Source organism: Lepidothrix coronata, unplaced genomic scaffold (genome assembly GCF_001604755.1).
Source record: "Lepidothrix coronata isolate B3197 unplaced genomic scaffold, Lepidothrix_coronata-1.0 Scaffold165, whole genome shotgun sequence".
Lineage (NCBI taxonomy): Eukaryota > Metazoa > Chordata > Aves > Passeriformes > Pipridae > Lepidothrix > Lepidothrix coronata.
Window position 1 is genome coordinate 1,161,329 of NW_016690345.1, and position 20,203 is coordinate 1,181,531.

The 20,203-nt window shown below is 42.6% G+C and overlaps 1 protein-coding gene across 40 annotated transcripts in view; it reads left to right on the plus strand.

Moving 5' to 3' along the window:
* The window catches only part of MAP2 (microtubule associated protein 2), a 224,041-nt gene that overhangs the window by 191,663 nt on the left and 12,175 nt on the right, over nt 1-20,203 (plus strand). For 28 of the 40 annotated variants that reach the window (XM_017829599.1, XM_017829566.1, XM_017829589.1 and 25 more), the window contains 4 exons: nt 3,147-3,208; nt 7,038-7,211; nt 8,623-8,776; nt 10,939-11,282. In XM_017829599.1, the coding sequence (XP_017685088.1) occupies nt 3,147-3,208; nt 7,038-7,211; nt 8,623-8,776; nt 10,939-11,282 (734 nt within the window). The remainder of the gene's footprint in view (nt 1-3,146; nt 3,209-7,037; nt 7,212-8,622; nt 8,777-10,938; nt 11,283-20,203) is intronic. The other 12 variants (XM_017829592.1, XM_017829597.1, XM_017829609.1 and 9 more) reach the window with 3 other exon arrangements.

Below are 20,203 nucleotides of genomic sequence, written 5' to 3' on the forward strand. Positions count from 1 at the left end.
TCCAGAGTTGAGATTTTGCTGGAACTTTTCCTCCTGTTAGCAAAGATTTTGAACTTAATGGCTTCGTGGTTGCTGTGGCCAGGACGGCCACCAATCTCTGCTCCGCTCACGAGGTCCGCTCCGTTGACAAGCAGCAGATCAAGGAGGGCATCTTTTCCAGTCAGCTTCCTTAAGACACCACACCTTGCTCTTGTGACTGACTCTGGTCCTTCTACTTGCCCCTCTCAGGAGAAATGGAGCGAGGGAAGGAAAGGCTGTTCCATGCCCCTCTGAATTGCACTGATGGCTCCTCCTCAGTTTGCAGTCTCTGGGCTCTCCTAACTTTCACTCTAGACCAGAACTACCCAAGAGTGAGGAACATACAAAAGGATTAAAAACAACACTTCTTGCTTTTTCTTGCTATTTGCTGAAGCACAGCTTGATAGCTCAGAAGTCATGACCCATAATTCACGTATTCTTTCAAAAGCCCCAGGGAGTTCAATAAGCTGTGGAAATGGGGGGGAAATAATGTAGGCTTTTTAGTGTTCTCAACTTCATCTAGACCTCTACAGCCATGTGGTCATGCTGTTTTGCCCTCAAGTACTTTACTGCTACCTCCTCTGAATTATTCTGGCCCATAGCATCCTGGAGAGGCCTGAGTCATACAAATGGACTTGCATAAGGAAATCTGCCCTGTGCCTTAAGTGTGTACTGCCTGGCAACAGTCAGAGCTTTTTCTCTCTCACTCCAATACATAGTAAAGCAGATATATTAGTCAAAATGAAAAGTACAATACAAAAACTACCTTCCCGTACTTTTAAATCCTGAGGTGGAAAGCAACCAAAATGATGGACATAAAACTAATGAGGTTTGAGCTCTAAAGCAGAGGAGCTTGAACCATGCCACAGAGTGAACAAAAATATCTCTTAGAATGTTTCAGCGTCCTCATTGTTGCTGGAAAATTTACAGTATCCATTATTTTCTTCTACCTCATGTTTTTGTACTTCCTGATGGGACTTGAGGGGAAGCCACGAGAAAGAGTGCAAAGCTATGTGATACTCTTAAGAGTGCACGTGGCCCATATGTTATCCTGTGTACCACTGAGCTTGAGCCTGTCATTCAGCTCTTTCCAAGATCTGGAATCTAGGACGTTGTCTCTCTCCGATTTTCTTTTTTTCTAAAATCTAGCACCATTTCTTGAAGCCAGTTTTGACTGTCAGTGCTTCCTGTTTGGAGTGGTCTTGTCAGCTTTAGTGATGCCTGGCTAATGCAGCCCCCCAAAAGTCACTTGGCAGTGTAGTCTATAGAGCTTTGAGTGTGTGGCAGTCAGTTAAAATGTCCATGTTGCATTTATTGTGACTTTAAAATGAAACATGTCCAGTTATGATACAACCAAAATAAGATTATAAGATATAAGAAATAAATTATTAGATACTACCAAAAAAAGTTGATATTTGCTTTTATTTTCTGTGTAGTGGCCCAACAAATTACGTCTTTCCCATAATGCCCCTCAATATCAGAAAAAAAAATTCCCATATCACTGGTAAGCACTGGCAAATGCCAGTAACTTAGATCAACATGTCCACGAGGGAGGGGCTGCTTTTTGAGAGGCTCATCCTTGACATTTGAAGAAGAAACTGTGTGGCCAGCCCAGAGGAAAGAGTTGTGAAGTCTTTGCCTTGACTGGTGTAGCTCCCATGAGGGAAACCCCAGCCTGGGTTGTTTTGTCAGAGGCTGTGAAATGCCACTGCAGCTCTGCCACCAGAGGAGTGCTTTGGTGACAAGGCCAGAACAATGACCTGGCTGTGACACACTTCTGTTCCTTGTCTTCAATTCTGGGGTCACCCCCCTGAGGTAAAACATGTTTGTTGTGTATTTAAGCCACAGGGCCTGTAGAGATCTTGTGTTCAGATGGTGAAGTTGTGGTGCTTTCAGGTACATCAGCACAAGCAGCTCAGCACAGTCACAGTGGTGACTGGTTAGTGCTCAATGCTAGGAGGAGGAGGAAAGAAGCCATTTGCGATTATTTAATCAGAGAAGAGATGCAAAACAGACCCAAACCAGCAGTAACAGATGTGATAAAGTGTGACATGGAAGGGCTGTGTTGTATTTATCCCTGTTACAAATTCAGAAGAACTGAAGTGCACAGTTATATATTCTTTTCCTCCTCACAAGTTTTCTCTCCTACTCCTCAATTTTTTTAAGTGTATATATATATAATATATATATATATATATATGTATTAAGAGGGTAGAACTAGAGTGGGAAGTGTGACAGAAAACCAGGGATGATCTCATTACACCTGGGAACCACGCTGGAAAAGGAAAACATTAACCTGACCTGTCCTGTATGAGGCATTAGGGTTGGTTTTAGGGTTGGAAAACAGTTGGGTTCATAGCAGAAGGTTGTCATTTGTGCCTGTTGTCCTTGCTTCTGTGTTTACCAAGGGCATCCTGGCACAGGTATCAGACGATTTCACATGTAATTTTTGTGTGGTACATCACTTCCTGAGTGGCAGCACTGAGGTGAAGCTTTCCAAAAAGCTGCCCCATTCAAAAACTTGAGATGGAATCCTAAATCAAAAAGAAAAATCTTATCTCAAACCATGTTGTATCAGATAAATGAAATACTGAATCAACATACTTGATGTCCCAGATATAAGTTGGATTTCTGAAGTCTAGGGGCTTAGTTGACCTTGTTGACACAACTAGGATGATAATTCAGCAGTGAATCTCTCTCCTTCCATTAGGAATGTTGGCTAATATGTTAGAGGCCTCTCTTAAAATTTTAGTTTGTGGGTGACTTAAAGGTGCCTAATTTTTAGAGGACAGTCCTGAAAATCAGAATACTAAGTTGTCTGAGGATCAACCTTCAGACCAGAGACTCTTTTAGCTGTCAGCTATTTCTTGAACTTTTTTAGTTTCTAGACTTTTAGGAATATGAATACAAAATTTCAATTTGTTTGAAACACGTACCATTTTACCTCAAGTAAGATGAATACAGGAAATTACTAAGTACATTTCTGTATACAGTTCAGTGAGAGTAATTCACAAAGTACTTGCTTTGCACATGAGTTCCAAGGCATTTAATTGTTCTATCAAATGTACTAAATAGAAATGCTTCTTATTATTGTTTTTAACTATCAAGTCTTTCTTTGGGTTTCTCAGCAGCAGGTGGTGAAACAAACCAGGCTCCTGGTGTATTTAAACAAGCAAAGGAAAAACTCTCAGTGAGTAAAATCATCTTATTGTTCATCTTTATAATCTCCCTTTGTCCTTATTTCACTTTTTTTTTTGTGTTAATTCAGTAAGTAATTGTGTGTTCCATTTAAAATTGGTTTGCCATATTCATTCTTCATTGAAAAGGGTAATTAAAACCACCTTTCCTGAATAACCTCTGAAGCACAGTCCTGGGTAGTAGTTGGTGACAGTTTGCAGATCCATGGGGGCCACACAGACTCCAAACTGCAGGAGCTGGAGTCTGATCAGCATTTTGAGCCATGTCATCCTGTGGGATAAGCTGTGCACCTTGGCCCTTTCTGCAGAGCCAGATTTGCGTTGCAGCCTTGCTCGATTGCTGTGAAGGCAGAAACCCTCCTCCAGGACTCACTGTGTGTTTTCATTCCATAGCCAAGAGTTTTGCAGAGACCAGGCCTGTGTGGAAGTCAGTGGCCAGTAGAATTTATAAGTGACTCAGTGCTTTGAGAGTGGCCATTTCCTGGGCTGCTGATTGCTGCCTGTGTTCCAGCCTGAGTTAGGTGCCCTGCCTTCAGCTGCTCTACAGCCTGTTCTGCCCTCTTTGTCTGGCGCTCCTCAGCAAGTGCTGCCTTCCTCTGTGCTGACCCTATGCTCTGTCTGTCCCATCATTCCAAAATCCCCAGGAAACCAACCTTCATTCTCTCTCCCCATGCAAATATTCCTTCTGTGACACTGACACATGCTAATTCACATCTGCAACACAACAATACTTTGTCATTGTCAGCCATCATTAACAATTAAGAAGTTCCTTACAAGTCCTCTAAATTTCCTAATATACTTCCTAATATATTCCATGGCTGATTTGTTTCATCTGTTAAACCAGATTGTCAGTTCTTTGAGGAACAAAAAGCTCTGTCACATGAAGTGCTACACACCATTTATGAATTGCACAAAACTGTTAGTGCTGAGAGCAGCATAACTGAGTGGAGGCTTTGGAGGAGCCATGGTTTTTCAGGTCTGACCCGTTTCAGACCCATAACTGGGGAACTGTTAGAGCTTCTTTACAAGTTCAGTGAGAAATACCTGGGCAGGTTTCTGGGCTGAGTCAACAGTATGTTTCATTACAGTCTTTTCTTGGGGGATGATCAACACACAAGAGAGTCAATACTTGAGCAATTTTCAATGCTCGTGGAGTGCTCTAAGTATAAGCAGTGCAAAATCAATCAATTATTGTTCTATACACCTTTCGTTTTTCTGCCCTCTGTGTTCTAGCAAAGATTAGAAGTCTGTCCCCTGCTTACCTGCTCTCCCTGCTGCCTCACCTCTCTGATTGCCACACGCACACAACTCTTGGACATTTTCTCTTCTGTGCCTTGTCTTTGTCTCTGCTTTTATAAAGATCTGTCCGTTTTTTTGTTGCTCTTTTTAATTTGGGATTTTCAGCTTTTATGTCCTTCAAGTGCAGCCTTTTCCTCTCCACTGGTAATGTTAGATCATCCAACCCAGTCAGTTTTGTTGTCCATGTTCAGACTGCAGTTTACACACTGCTTTGCAGAACAAGTTCAGGGAAGGCTGAGCAGTTCCATCTGCTGGAAGGAGCTGTGTACCTGCAGTTCACAGCAAGATGATGAGAACACCTGTCATGTGTTAGGAACACCTCTGAAATAAAGTGAAAGTTCTGCATCCCCACTTCAGCAATCCACGAGTTTCAGTCAGGGTCACATAGATCTTTTTGGGCAGCTGGCCCTTCCAGCAGAGGTCAAAGGTAATGTGTTGCTAACAGAGAAGCAGAGTTTTCTGGGCAGAGCACAGGCAGGGACTGAGACATAGTTTCTTTGCTTGTTCTACCATCTTTGAGCATGTTACTTAGGTCTGGTTAGGCCAGATTCTGCCACTATTACTGATGCTAAAAAGTGCCTTGCTCCCTAAATAACATGAGGGGGGATCTGGACTGTGATAGTCTCAGAGCAGTGCACTAACTCAAGGTCATGCCTTTTCCCCAGCTGTTCCACTGGCAGATCTCAGTGTCATCCATCTTTAGCATGCCCATTAGATCCAGGTATTCACGGAGAACACTGTGCCATGTGAGTGAAAAGGATGATGTCTCTGCACTGGGACTAAAATCTTAGTCTGTAAGAGTTTTCTCTCTTACAGAATGTTTTCCTCTTGTTATAGGGGAAACATTTTGCATGATCCACAAATTGAAAAAGGCAGAAACCGCTGAATGAACACTTGGACCTCAGACTGTGCATGCTTAGTTACATCTCTAGTTAAGAAAGCCGACTGAAAAGTGTTCACAGAATGTCTGCTTCTTGGGAACACCCACCCACCTGCTCCCACAGGGTTTCAGCATAATAAACACCTTAGTGGGTTTGTAAATTGGGCCCAGAGTTTCACAGGTGGATGAGACCCATAAAGTGAACTATGACAAACCAGTTGAAGTCCAGAGAAGCCTTTGATGTGACAGGAACACATATTCCACAGTTTCTGTGTAAAATAATTATTCGCTGGTTTTTCAGAGGCATAAATATGTCGCAAAACTCATTCTAGAAATACATTCTTGATAGTAAAGCACTTCTATCCTTTGAACTAATGCCTTGTCTTGCTACTTGGTATGGATGATGGCATCCAGTAGAACTCCTCTCAGCTGTGTTGTAGGACTGGAATTGTTTGTTAGGCAGTTCTGCAACTCTTAATCATGTGGGTGATGTCATGGATGACATTCAGCACACTAGTCTCAGTTTTACATAGGTTGGGTATGAGCTTAAGCCAGAGGCCTGTCAGGGCTGGACTGCCCATTCTTTTCTCGTTTTATAATAAAGAGCAACTCATACACTTTTTCTGATAGTTGAGAAAGTCTAGGGGATGAACTTAGATCAAATGCCAAGTTTTCTGTGGCTCAGATTCCATACAAGTCCCAGAATGACTTGCTCATTGGGATTGTTCATATGTGTAATTTCATGTTAGTATGACTACAGAGAGAATCAGGACTACCAGGGTAACACCCTAGCAGTTGTTCTTTGTAGTATCAGTTGTATCTGTGGAAGAGAAAAAAGTGTTGCTTAAGCAAGTAGTCCTATTCTATTTCAGGGAAATTCCTATTTGTAATGCAGTTAGGTGCTCCTAATTGTCAACAAAGATTTTTCTACCTATCCTGTTGGGTTTTAATTGTTCTTTCAATGGGACGTTGTTATTCAGAAACAAACAAGTATCTGTTGACAATGACTTATCATGTCAGCTTTTCAACCACATACAGGTTTCCTTATCCCAGCACTCCACACTGTCAGTATAGATTTATGAATTTCTGTGGATGACACCAAATGCACAGAATGCAGTATCCGAAGTGCAGTAGGGATTTTGTCTGTACACAGTGGCACAAGAAGCAATACTGTCTTGTCCTCTTGCTGTTGTGGGAATATAACTGTTACAACTTTACTTTTAAGATTCCCACTGTTTTATTCTTGATTGTAACCTGGAGGGATATATTTCAAATGCACAACTTTAAAGGACTAGGATCTCTTGGTGCTCCTGGAGCTTTGCACTTGTTTCTAATGCAGCCAACCAGCAGTTGTACCAGTTAAATGTCACTCCTGGCACCAGCTTTGTTCTATTAACACAAGACCAAAATAGCATGTGGAGAAAAAGGCACTTCCTCAAGTCAGTAACTCAGACCCAGATGGTTTCAGTCAAACAACACAAAACTGAAAATTCCATGCAAGTCAGATCTGCACAGACACATTACCAGACACAGGAAAAGTATTAATTCATAGCTCGGCTTTTTATTTTTGGTCCATGTTGTGTGCATTTTCCTTTTGTTTAGCTTCATGTTGTGTTTTCTTTTGTTTGTTTTCTCATGACTAGACTGCTTCTTTGTCAAAGATTCCTGCCTCAAAGTCTAGAGCAAAGTCATTGCTTCCTCCAAGACCCAGCTCAGCTTGCTCATTAACCACTAAAAGGGCCACTATTCTCGATACAGACAGTTACTATGTTCAGCCCTCCTCAGCAGGCCCAAGAGACCCAAAAACAGATGCTAAGGTAAGGTTAGCAGAGTTTGGAGAGAGAGGTCGGAGATTGTAGGTAAACTCCATGGATCATATTTTCTACCCACTGAATTTGAGTAATTCTTTGTGAAGCTTACGTGGGATTACTTACATCCAGTGGCAGGAAAACTGATTATCAGGCTACAAGACCTGTACTAGAAAATGGATAAAAACGAAGGAGATTCATCAGAGGAAACAGAAGTGACAAAAGTCATAACTAGAAAGACATATCTTCTTTCTGTGGATGATATGGATGCTGCTTTATTGACTGCTAAGAAGTTACACCCGTTTTCATGTGAGTAAGTGGTAAAGAACAGCAGGACTGATTTGCCTTCCAAGTTTAAAAAAAATGTAATTTTCAACCAATTAATATTCTTTGAAATCTAATTCAGTCCCCAGTGTAGGAGGGAACAGTTCTAATCACCAGCAATAAGGGCAGAATCCAAATGCTGTAGGAATCAAATTTAGTCAATGCACAGGACTTTGTTGAAGAAGTTGCAGGATAAGTTTAACAACATGTTTGGCAGTCCATCACACCTTCCCTGTGCTTACATTTCACTTGTGTTTGAAATCTACATTATGCTGATTGACTATCCCCATTTAAAAATTGTTTTCACTGTTGACTTCCATTTTCTTTGTAATACGGTGCTTGCTGTGTCTTTTACTGATTGGGATCATCATCATTTGTTTTTGGGAGGAATATCTGCTTATGCAAGACTGTCTTTGGCTGCCCATCCCCTAAGTTCAAAAATATTCTAATATACATGTCCATTGCTCTAATGGTAAAGAGAGGTTTACTTTGCCATGGTAAAGAGAAGGTATGCACTGATTTCAAAAAGTAATAATTTTAGTACAGAAGGAAATAAAACACTAGGATTGATAATGCTGCACCAAAAAAAAAAGAAAAAAGGTGTAGCTAAAAATTTTTCTCCATTAAAAAATTACACGTTAGTGTTAGTGTTCTAAAATGAAAAAATCACACAACAGCCAACGAGCTACCGTGGGGTGTATTCTGGGCACACATAGTGCAGTTACTTTGCAGGTAAACTCACATAGGAATTTCACACTTGAGCTTAAGAGAATTCTTTTACTTTGAACTTGAATTTGCATTAAAAGCAAACCTTTTTAAGAGCCCAGTGTGGAATCCATCCATATTTAGATCCAGGAGTATCCATTTGTGTCTTGGGTAGCTCAGAAATGACTGTCAGGTGTTTCCATGCAGTAAAGAAGCATCAAGGAGCAAAGCAGAGCATGGAAGGGGACTGGGTCCCCACAGGTTCCTGTGTGAGGAGTAAACTGAGCCCATAGGATGAGGTTTCACTCTCTGTATATAGACTGAGAGAAATCACAGCCCACAGAGTGAGTTTTGAAAATTAAACCTCCCTTTTCTATTTTACTGCTATCAGGATGGAGTAAGCAAGAGTCCTGAGAAGCGTTCCTCTCTACCGAGACCTTCCTCTATCCTTCCTCCTCGACGAGGTGCATCAGGAGACCGAGACAGAGAGGAGAACTCTCTCTCCCTCACAGCTTCTCTTTCCTCTTCAGTACGACGGACCACCCGTATGTTTTTTTGCATATTAACCTTCTCCTCCTGTTGCGGGTGTCTCCACCGTTGTCACATTGCCATAGCAGGATGTGTGCCTACCTTTGACACTGAGGGGTAGGTCTAGGGTGTGCTGTTGGTAATCAGAGCCCCACAGGCTGGTTTTGTTCAGATACCAAGTGCCTGAAACTGGACGGGATGCACCTGCAATGCCCAGAGCCAGGACTGCTGCCCAGACTAGTAGAAGATGCCTTTGCAACGAGCACAGAGCTGGGTGCAGTATTTAACATGCAGCATTTGCAAACAGCAGCAAGAAGTAATGAGTCAAAACTGAAGAAGGCAACACAGAATATTCTGAGGGATCTTGGAAAAGCGAACGTGATAGTTACGGTCATTAGTTTGCTGTTTCCCAGTAGTTACCTTCCTGTACTCTCATCCTAGGATGAAATCTCTGCTGAGAATTGAATGTTAGCTAGTGGAGTGACTCACTGGCGGGAGCTGGGATAGTGAACCAGCTAGGTCCTTTTATGAGGACCAAAGATACCAGATCACAAGTGAAAAGGAATTACAGGTCAAAGAGAATTTTACCAAACCCCCCAGAATTTTCAGCTAGATTTGCATTCAGCCCAGGCCTCAGAACTCACATGTGGCTTCCTGCTTTCCAATAAGAATTCCTCTGTTTTCTGTCTTTAGAAACCAATTCAACCCTTTTTAATACAGCTTAAGGGAAGTAGATTATTAAATTCTTCAAAAAAAAGTCCTTTGAAATTCTTGTGTGGTGCTCCAAGAGTAAAACAGAGACCCTTTGTAAGCACAGTGCCCCCCAGCTGCCACAGCAGCCCATTCTTCTGACTGAGAGTGAGGGGCCATTGAGTATTTGCCAATGTAGTAAAGGGCTGAGGAAAGAAAAATAAATATACCAAAGCTGCAAGGAGGTGGGGAAAAAAATTAATTCCCCGTCTGTCTCAGTTAGTATAGTGAGAGGCTTTAGGGTTGGTTTGGAAAGAAAAAAAATGTTCAGGGAAACTGGAGCTGAGGGAAGTATGTTCTTAATGAATAGTATGTATCTTAATGAATAGTGTAGAGCAAAGAGTGTCCCCAGACCCCAGGGGCAGCAGTGTGTTAGGTTTGGGCCACCATCATTGCATAAACAGAACAGTTAGAAAATACTTTAAATAAGAATTTGCTTAGTCCCACTGGATGCTTTAGAGAGGCCCAGTGGATGTATAATTCCTGCACATTTTAAGGTGAAATATAACATGCTCCCATTTGGCGTTGAGGTTCTCAGGCCTGAGGGGTTGCTCTGGTCCTTCTCTCCCTCAGTATTCTCAGCGAAGCTTTACTTTAAGCAGCACATGGAGATATCTCAGCTTCTGTTTATTTATATTTGAGAGTTAGGAGCAGAGCTGGCTGCAGAAAGCACAACTAAACTGATCCTTCTACTCAGTGAAAAGGACTGGCAATGCCATAAACACTGAATGAAGCTGCTACAAAATGATATAGTTGTTTGGGGTTTTTTGACTTGCATGCAGATGTATCTAGAATCTAATTTTATAAAGGTTGCCTCCTGTAATGGCTTTCTTTCACTGCACTAATGAAAACCAGCGACTGAATGTGAAGACATCTGCCTATCCACACAGCAGAGCCATGGCTTGTGCTCAGCTGAATGCCCACCCAGGGTTCAGCTGCAGATTACCAGCAGTGGCATGTGACCAGCAGCAGCCAGGCACTCAGAGCCTTTAGTTCCAGGAATACCATCAGAATTATTCCCACTTTCTCTTTTAATGCCCAAATCCACTGAAATTGGTGACAGCATTCTCACTGACTAGTCAGGTTGTTGATCGGATCAAGTCCCAAAGGTTAGATTCCAAGAGTGCTTCTTATCCTTTCCCCAAAATGGAAGTAAGTGTGATGTTGTGCCTCATTTAGCAAGCTTTGCAGGAAGCATAGGTGTTGTGGGAAGCAGCTATGTTACAGAATGGAGAGCTCAGTCACTGTGTGTGGGCAATGGCTCAACCTCTCAAGGTAACTCCTGGCAGGTTGATTAGCAAAGGAAGGCACAGGGACAGACATACAGGCTGCTGTTCTTGCTTGGCACACAGGAACGATCTTGGGAGTACAAAGGGAAGAAGAGATGTATTTCTGTGCCCCTAATGCTGTTTTTCTTTCTTTCATGTAGGATCAGAGCCAATTCGTAGCAGAACAGGAAAAAGTGGAACTTCTACCCCCACTACTCCTGGCTCCACTGCCATCACTCCAGGGACACCACCAAGCTATGCCTCCCGTACCCCAGGCACCCCAGGGACACCCAGCTACTCCAGAACCCCCCACACTCCTGGGACCCCCAAATCTGCAATACTGGTACCTACTGAGAAAAAAGTTGCCATAATTCGCACTCCTCCTAAATCTCCAGCCACTCCAAAGCAGCTACGAGTTATTAACCAGCCTCTACCTGACCTCAAGAACGTCAGGTCCAAAATTGGATCAACGGATAATATCAAATACCAGCCTAAAGGAGGGCAGGTATGGATTCTACTCATTATGTTCATCCATGTGCAGTTAATCTTATGTGTGCAACTCTGGGATAGGTATGGGATACAAGCCATTTTGAGTCACCTTGCAAAGCTGCTTCTGTTGTCTGTATGCCTTGATTGTTTAGGTAATGTTAAATGGCATGGACAAGGGCAATCTTCAGAAAGCATTTTGTGACCTGAAAACTAACAGTGCCTCATTGAGATCAGCTGAAAAAATTCAAACAAGAGTTTGCACTCCATGCCATGGATACATTTCAGCCTGAGTCTCTGCAGTTGCTGCTTACTTAGTCTTCCTCAGTACCAGCAAATAAAAGAGACTTGGTTTAATTTAAGCGAGTTGAAAAGCAACCCAGATAGATGTGAGCAGGATCACATAGCACCATTGCTCTTTACTGTGCCATTTTATATGACATGTGCATTGTGTTGAAGTTAAGGAGGGTTGCAGCCTCCAACCTGGTAAATCCACCCCAAGGTAAAGATGGTGGAAGGAGGCAGACTTAACTGTTCTTCTTGCTGCAGAGTTTGAATAAGCAGGAATAGGGCTTAAACTGTATAAACTAGAGGGTGTTTATAAGAAAACCGTACACATAAGAATGTGTAATAAGACAGATCAGGATTTTCTTTTCTCACCGTCTGAAAGAACAAGAATTCTGTGACATCTTGATGTGATTAAAGCTGAAAAAAAGAGGTAATTTCATACCTTGCAGTCGTGCAATGAAGCACATTGTCCTGAGGATTGCTTTCAGCTAAAGACTGAACATGTGTGTGGTGGCAAAATCCAAGGATCTCAGAATGCTTTGGGTTGGAGGTGACTTTGATGCCAATTTTGCCCCCAAAAAGACGCAGAGAACAGCTCAGAGACAAGAGTTAGTCTTTAAGCAGCGAGGTATATTTATTAGGCAACGTTGGAGAGCAGCCAGCTCGCGCTGGACAAACTGCTCTGTCTCTCCAGTGAATTTACAGGGTTTTATACAATTTCTTACAGGCGATTGCAACATGTTCATACATATTCATATAATTGCAACATCTAATTAGAATATTCATAATAGGCGGAGTCTAGGCGGAGTCAGGGGCAGAGTCTTCAATTTGGGGAGAATTCAGGAGGGTCGTTCCTGTTTCTTCATCCTCTGGGGGTCCTATTTACTCCTCTTCCTCGGCTGAACTTTTCAACTTTCTTGATTTTGGCAGACTTCATGGTGAATTTTGCAAGATTCTTGGACTCAAGCCCCACTTTGCCCCCTTATCTTACTTAGGTTGGGTGTGTGTGCATTCTTTCAGCGTACAGTACCACCCAATCTCTATCTCTAGGTTCTGGCAGTACATCTTAGCTAAGCATTGGCAAAGTTCTTTGTGCTCTTGTTTATACTTATATTCCTATATTCTACTTATATTCCTTTATTCTACTTAGTAAACCTATATTCTGACTTATATTCTGATTTTAACTCTCTACCTGCTTTCTAGGCTTTGTCTGGCTTCAACTTTAAAGATCATCTAGTTCCAACTCCCTCCCATGTGGCCTTGAACACTTGAGGAATTGGGCATACACCACTTCTCTGGGTAGCCTGTGCCAGTAGTGCCTCACCACTGTCACCATCAAGAATTTCTTCCTAATATCCAATCTAATCCTGCCCTCTGTCATTTTGAAGCCATTCCCCCTTGTCTTATCACTCCATACCCTTGTTCAAACTCCCTCTCCAGCTCTTTTGTTGCCCCTTAAGGCAGTGGAAGGGGCTCTAAGGCCTCCCTGGAGCCTTCTTTTCTCCAGGTTGTTCTCCAGGCTGAACAACCCCAGATCTCTCAGCCTGTCTTTGGTAGCAGAGGTGCTTCAGCTCCTGGAGCATCTTCATGGCTCTCCTCTGTACTCATTTCAACAGGTCCATGTCCTTCCTGTGCTGGGAAGAGAGCTGGATGCAGCACTGTAGGTGGTGTTGCCGCTGTATTTTGGTGCTGAAAAAAATATCTCCAGAGCACTTAATTAGGGGTGAGATAAGAAAGGGTTTATTTGCCAAGGCAGTAGATGTTACACGACGCGCGCCCGCCGTGCCTGAGAGGTTACATTTTATAATACCCCCTTAAAATGAGTCTGGGGTGTATTTTGGGACTCCCCATTCATCCCATCTTCACCATCATCAGAGCACAAAGGGTACATAGTTACCTAATTCCTGACCTATTCTGTGGTTTAGGCCCAGATATGCTGTTCTGTCAACCATCTAGGCCTTGCCTTGACAAAAGACTAAACATTTCTGCTGTATTCAGAAGTAGGATTGATATGGGGAGCATAGAATGGGGTAAGAGGGTTAAGGAATGTGTAAACAAGGGTACTGGAGAAAGGGAAAGGGACAAGGGACAAAGGACAGAGAAGGGAAGGGTTTCTGCTTTTAAAACCTACTTTTAAAACTTACAAGTCTTACAAATATTAGAAAAATAAAAAACCATTAGGGGCTTAAGGCATCAGTGGGGTCTCACAAGAGTGGAGTAGAGGGGCGGAGTTTCCTCTCTCTACCTGTGGGTCACTCTTCTTTTGATGCAGCCCATGACACAGCTTGTTTCTGGGCTGTGCATGCACACAGCCAGGGCATGTCCAGCTCTCATCCACCAGCATCCCCAAGTCCTTGTTGGCAGGGACTCAATCCATTCTCTGCCCAACCTGTATTTGTGCTTGGGATTATCCCGACCCTGGAGCAGGACCTTGAGCCTGGCCTTGTTGAAATCCTGTTACTACAGACAGAACTTGCCAGACTTTGGAAAGGGTAGTAAAGATACAGGCTTTTAACTAAACAGAAGCTTTTGGAGACTGAGGGAAGATCAGAGAGGGAGCACCATAAATCTTCCTGAGGTATGATGCTTATACCTTCTTCTGAAGAGTCTGTGCTTGATGCCCTGCCAAGCAGAGCTATAGCCAGAGCTGGAATAGTCTTCCCTCATTTTTGGGCAATGCAGAAGTGCTAACACAGATGGCATTAAAAGCCAAAATCATGCCCAAGCAATTTGTCTTTCTATTTGGAAGGACTGTTACTCTGGCTTACGGGATGAAGAAATGCATTCTATTAATATTTAAAGATTTCTGAACCCAAATATATAACCTGAAAGAAATCCTGTTTGATTTAGAAACAAAGAGGCTGAATGAGGAAAAAGACTTAGCAACAGCTTACCAACATTTATGCTAAAAATATGGGCAACTGAGTCTTGTGGATGTGTTGATGTATTTTTTGTAAGGAATACCTGTGTATTTCATATTGATTCTGGACAGAACCCTATGACAAAAACACCCAGAACCCTCAACTCCCTTTTACTTCCCTAGGATTGCTGAGTGAGAGCAGTGGCAATGTGAGTGCTGTATGAAAAGTTCACTTCTCAGGCTCCTCTAGGGACAGGACATCAGGGTGAATAACATGCTCCCCATTCAGCTGTCCTGAAAACGAGACATTCCAGAAGCTGGGTTGCACAGTGTTTCCTGTATTGCATGAGTTTGGGAATTCATAGTGGAACTTGGAGAACAGTGAGGTTTGCCTAATGCTGTCTCAAAAAAAATAATAAATTGGATAAAAGTTAACATTGCAGCCCTGTGCCTGCTGCAGGTCTTCCAGAGAAGAACAGGCTTGTCTTTTAAACAGTAAGGTATCTCTTAGGCGTTGATCCCGTTTTCATGGTAAATTAACACATTCAGTGCTTTGCAGGCTTTGGACAGTAGCCAGTTACTCATAAAATCAAGAAGATAATGCCTCAGCAAAGGTGGTTCTGTCTGTATTTTGACAGGTGTCGGTGTAATTATTTTGTATGGGAGCTCCTCTCCTGTTTGACATATTGTGTAGCAGATGGTCACAGTGCAGGGGCTCCAGGAACACAAGTGCAGACTGAGCTTCTGGATTAGCATTCCTGATAGCAGGCCCAGCTGCTGGACATGGGGCCAAAACCAGCACCGTGGTAGTCTGTCCTCCTCCTCCCTGGTACTCCCTCTGGACCGTAACAACTGTACAAGACCAGGGAGCCACAGCGGATTGTATTTCTTTGTTCACACCATGCCTAGACAGCTACATTTCCTTAGCAGTGTTTGCTCAGCAGTGAAGGATGGCACAGCAGCTGGCACTTCTCTCCTGCAGGCATCACGGGGGATATCTCCTGAGTGGACACAATGTCTCTGAAGTTAAAGCATTTTTTAGTTCCAGTGGTATGTGGCCACTGAGCCGTGGGTTGGGCAAAGAGAGACCCACTGAGTTTTTCCTTTATGTCTCATTTATGCCATAGTTGCTCAGTCTAGACAAGAGGTTTTAGGATAATTCTTCTCTGGTTTCTGCAGTTGGATTTTATAGGGTCTGTGAGAGGAACACATGAAAGCTAATTTCATTTCCTTGTGTCTGCTTCTTTAACGTCTGGTAGCAAATATTGCCCTGGCTGAAATGAGCTGTTCTTGGCTATCTGCTTTTAGTGTTGATACATGAAAAAAACAAAAGGCTGCTTTATAACCTGGACTGGAATTGCTGATAGCAACAACCACAGGAAAAACAAGCAGACAAAAAGCCAGCATATATCTAGACAAGTTAAGTACATAAACATGACATGTAAATCACTAAAGAAATACAGATATGCAGCCCAGAAATGTCATTTGGAGACAGACTATTGTTTTAGCAGAGGCATATCTGAACCTGGCACAAGGGCTTTTCTTAACTTTGAGTTGTCCTAGAGAAAGCTGCACTCTGAAACCTCCAGAGGCTGAGGTGCAGAACTGAAGAAGCAGGGGATTTTTGAATGCTAAATAAATCAAGAACTGCAGTGCTTCAGCCTTGAATTTCATCAAAAGCTCGTTAGACAGACTGATTTTACTTCAGCCCTGACTTGTCAGCCACAGAAACAAAAGGTGAGCAATTGTTCCACCTGACAGGGGTGATGGGGGTTGGTAGTATGAAGCGCATGCTTCTAGGGGAAGAAGCAACCTAACTCTGCACTGCATTAAGCTCCTACTAGGAATAGATGGCTTGAGATGTGTTTAATTGGTATTCTGCAGTCTGGAGAAATGAGGGCTTCTCTGCTCTGTGATGCAGCCAGTAGGTGGTTGTCTGGTTTTCTCTTCACAGTAGAGTATGGTGAAATGTATAATTCTTGGCAGAGCTCAGAGGCGACTTGCTCATGGGTATGTCTGCTGGGCTTCAGATGGATTTTCACACTGCATCAGCTGTGGAGGAAATGCTGTGCTTTCAAAAGTAACCCATTTGCATCTGTTATTTCTCAGACAGCCCAAGGGAAGCATGGGGGAAGGGGCTGGAAATCCGTTTCAGATGTCAGGACTGGTTGGGGTTCATTTTTTTGGTTCAGATATTTTTCTCTTCTTGAAATTCTGTCTATGAATGGGGTTTGAACCATATTGGAATACAAAATTCCACTAATTGAGTCTTTTCATTATTGACAAGTATTTATAAAGCAGCATAGGCCATCAACTGAAGATAAAGCCAACCTAGATTTGTTTTAATTTACTCATGAAATACATATGTAAAATCTTAGCCATGGGCAAGAGCTTCAGTGGATGAGAAGCAGCAGAGCTTTATCAAAGTGAATGGAGCTGTACAGAGTATGTCATGCATAACCTTTAAAATATCACTAGCTACAGTGACAGCCAGGAACTCTTTAAGAAGTAAGATGAGACATAGAAAAATGAAACACCTGAGCCATGTTGAAGAATTAAGTGTTCCCTGAAGGTTTTTAGGAAGATTAAGAATTTCACCATCTTCTCTGAACTGTAGAGAACAAAGTGCAATTAGTCATGGGTCAAAAAGTTTGAACAACTACCAAACACTGTTCAGTAGACCCTATTCAGTAGACCCTTTTCAGAAGCCACAAGAATTCTGGGAAGGAGAACAGGCATCTGCGTAAGATGATAAAACAGACTGGCACGGGGAAGATATCTCGGAGCTGGGCAGAGAGTGAGGTTTGGATGGGTACCTGTTGTAGTCTTTGCACAATTTTTTGTTAGCTTCAAAATCAGTTTGGATGGCAGGAGAGTTTCCCCCCCAAAACCTCCTCACACCCCCATCACCACAATTTACAACCCAGTCTGGAGAGAACAGTAGACTTCTTGCGTGTTCCTTGCCTCAGCAACAGCCTACCAGGATGCAGAGTCAGTGCAGGGACAGTGCTTTCCAGGATTTGGACAGTAGCCAGGATTTGGACAGTTCTGGGGCACCAGAACTGAGCATGTCCTGGAGAAATGCAACTCAGAACTCAGTAATTTCCTCTTGAGGTGGCATCTTATAAATGCTCCTCCTTCTGTTTCGTGTGTCTTTGCGCCACGTTATGATCACTGATGACTGCCCAAAAATTAATCTGAGCGTCTAGGTTGCATACTCTTGGTGCACTGGCTGGTGAAGAGTGTCCTGAAAGATGGTGGAGAATAAGGCCTAGCAAAAAGTGCAGTCTCAGCTGTTGCTGGGTTCCTTCTCCCATCTCCTTCTGGCACAATCATGTGGGTTTTTTCCAGTCCATTATGATTTTTGAGGCATAGTTGAGCCAAAACCATTTTGGCCCGAGTTAAGAGAATGTCCCTGAGAGGGCCAAGCTTGGTGCCTTCCCCAACCAGAGGCACAGGAGGCAGATGTACAGAGAGGTGTGGACAATATGTAACATGGCTGTTGTTATGGTAGCTAGTGAGAGACTGGGGGGAAATTGTTTCCACACTGTTGGCTGTACTTACTGGAATAAGTTTGTGCATTTGTCAAGACAGCAATTCAAAATTGTAAAATAAATTTATCTCTGTCAGTCTGGGTTTTTTTTTTCCTTTGCACATTCCCAGTTTTGGGGATTTGCAAGACATTTGAAGGAATTTATTCTGGACTGAAAATTAGACACTGATTGTTAATTGCAGATCTACAAATGCCAAGAGAAGTTACGAGTTTCAGGTACACCTTCGAAACTCTGTCACAGCTTATAACCTTAATCTTCAAGTTTTCAAAATTTAGAATTTTGGCTGATAATTGCATATTGGACAGCAATAACATCTTGCAGCTCCTGTGTTCAGACTGCACTCATTTAATGGAAGGTTTGCCTGAGTACAGTCTGTATAGTTAAGCCTTGAATTATTCTGGATAAAAACCTAGATCTTCTTCCTGACTTATATTTTAGAAAAACGAAGCAATCGCTGCCAGGCTTTAGGAGGTTTCAGATCTGACGTTCAGTTGGCAACAGCCACAGAGAACATCACTGCTCTCCCTCAACCATCTGTAAAACGTGCACCATGCCCTTGAGGGCAAACTGTGAACCACAGTCAGGAGGGACACGAGCAGCCTTGTACGGCTCTGGTCACTAACAAAACTTCCACTGACTGCAGGAGCCGCAAAGCTGATGCTTCTCCCTCTTCTGTAAGCAGTTAGGAGCAGTGCCCTGACTGCTGCTGGTCAGATGAGGTGTGTTCAGTCTGTCCAGCTAGAACTGAAGGTACCACTTCCTGGACAATTCAGTATCTTTCCACCAACTACATTTGGCATCTTAAGCAACCAGTTTCAACTCTTAGCTGGCTCATCTTAGAAGAGTCAAATCTTAGCCATGACATACCATGGATCGTTGTTCTCTCATTAATAACAAGGGGAGAAGCTGCATTTTTTTCCTAGAGTAAATGGAAATTACCAGGATATAAATTCCTGTGAAAATCTGAGGCATCCCAGCAGCAAGCTCAGCAAAGGAGGCATTTTCAGCTGGGCTCTAACTAGTCTAGATTTGAGAAAAAAAAACGAGGAAGGTTGTTCTTTTGGAAAAAAATGTTCAGGCATAGCGTAATCTGGATCAGAGCTGTTCTGTCTTGCATAGAAAGGTGAGAAGAAGTTTGTTTTGTTAGATAGGAAAGGGCAGGAAATTTGGTTTTTATATTGGAAGTTTGGATTTGAACAATAAGAAGACATGCTAAGGGACATATCTGCTGAGCGTTAGGAAAGCCAGCCTGCATGAAGGATGATTGCAAGATATTTTTGAACTTGAACTGAACAACCTAATTGTCTCCATTAGTCTGGAGTAAAGAAATACCAGACATAGTGACTCAAAACTCATCCCTTCTCAAAGATAAGGAAACTGATTTGAAAGCTGTGCTACCTAATGCTCAGCAGTTGATATTTGAAGCTATTAGTACTCTTTCCATGAGTAGGGACTGTTGTGTCTAAAATTGAAGTATCAAACTCTGTAGTTTAGCAAAATCTGATGTTTGCTTGTTTATTTTTTGTTAAAGGGAATACTAAACCAAGGATCCTCTGTTTTAGCTGAATTAATCTTCTTTTATTTGGTGTGTGGGAATCTTCAGTAATTTTTACCATTCTTTTTATCAGCTCCCCAGCCTTAGTGAGGAGTGAGATTGTTTATTGACTGTAAACTCTTTGGCATGGAAAATGGTCATTTCACTTTATACTTCTCAGCATAATTATGCAAAAGCTTTCAGTGTTTCTCTACAGGCCTTTTCTCCCTTTATTGGTAGGGATGATACATGTAATGTACAGTACATTATTTTGCCTGTGCTATGTCCAGCACAGCCTTTTATTTTGAATTTCAGTAGCCTATGGGCTGGCAGCCTCACTGGGGTGTGTATCCACAAATTCCAGGAGTGCAAAGGCTGGACATGATCACGAGCTCTGTCTATAGGTGTGGAAAGTCTGAGGCACAGTCTTCCTCTTCAAGGACTTTGCTCAGCCCATTAAATACTCTTCCCCTCCCTTTTCTCTACCTGTAGCCTCTGCCAGGAGTATGAAGACTGTAGTATCATCTGTCCTTGGCAGCTTATAGATTTGGAAGCACTTGGAACTGCCTCTTGATTCTAATCAGGCTTTAACCCTAACTTTGCTTGCTGTGCGAGACAAATTCTTGTCTCAATCAATCCTTGTGTTAACAGGAGACCAAACACTGAAATAATGTCTAGTTCCTGGGATACAGCTCTGTCAAATT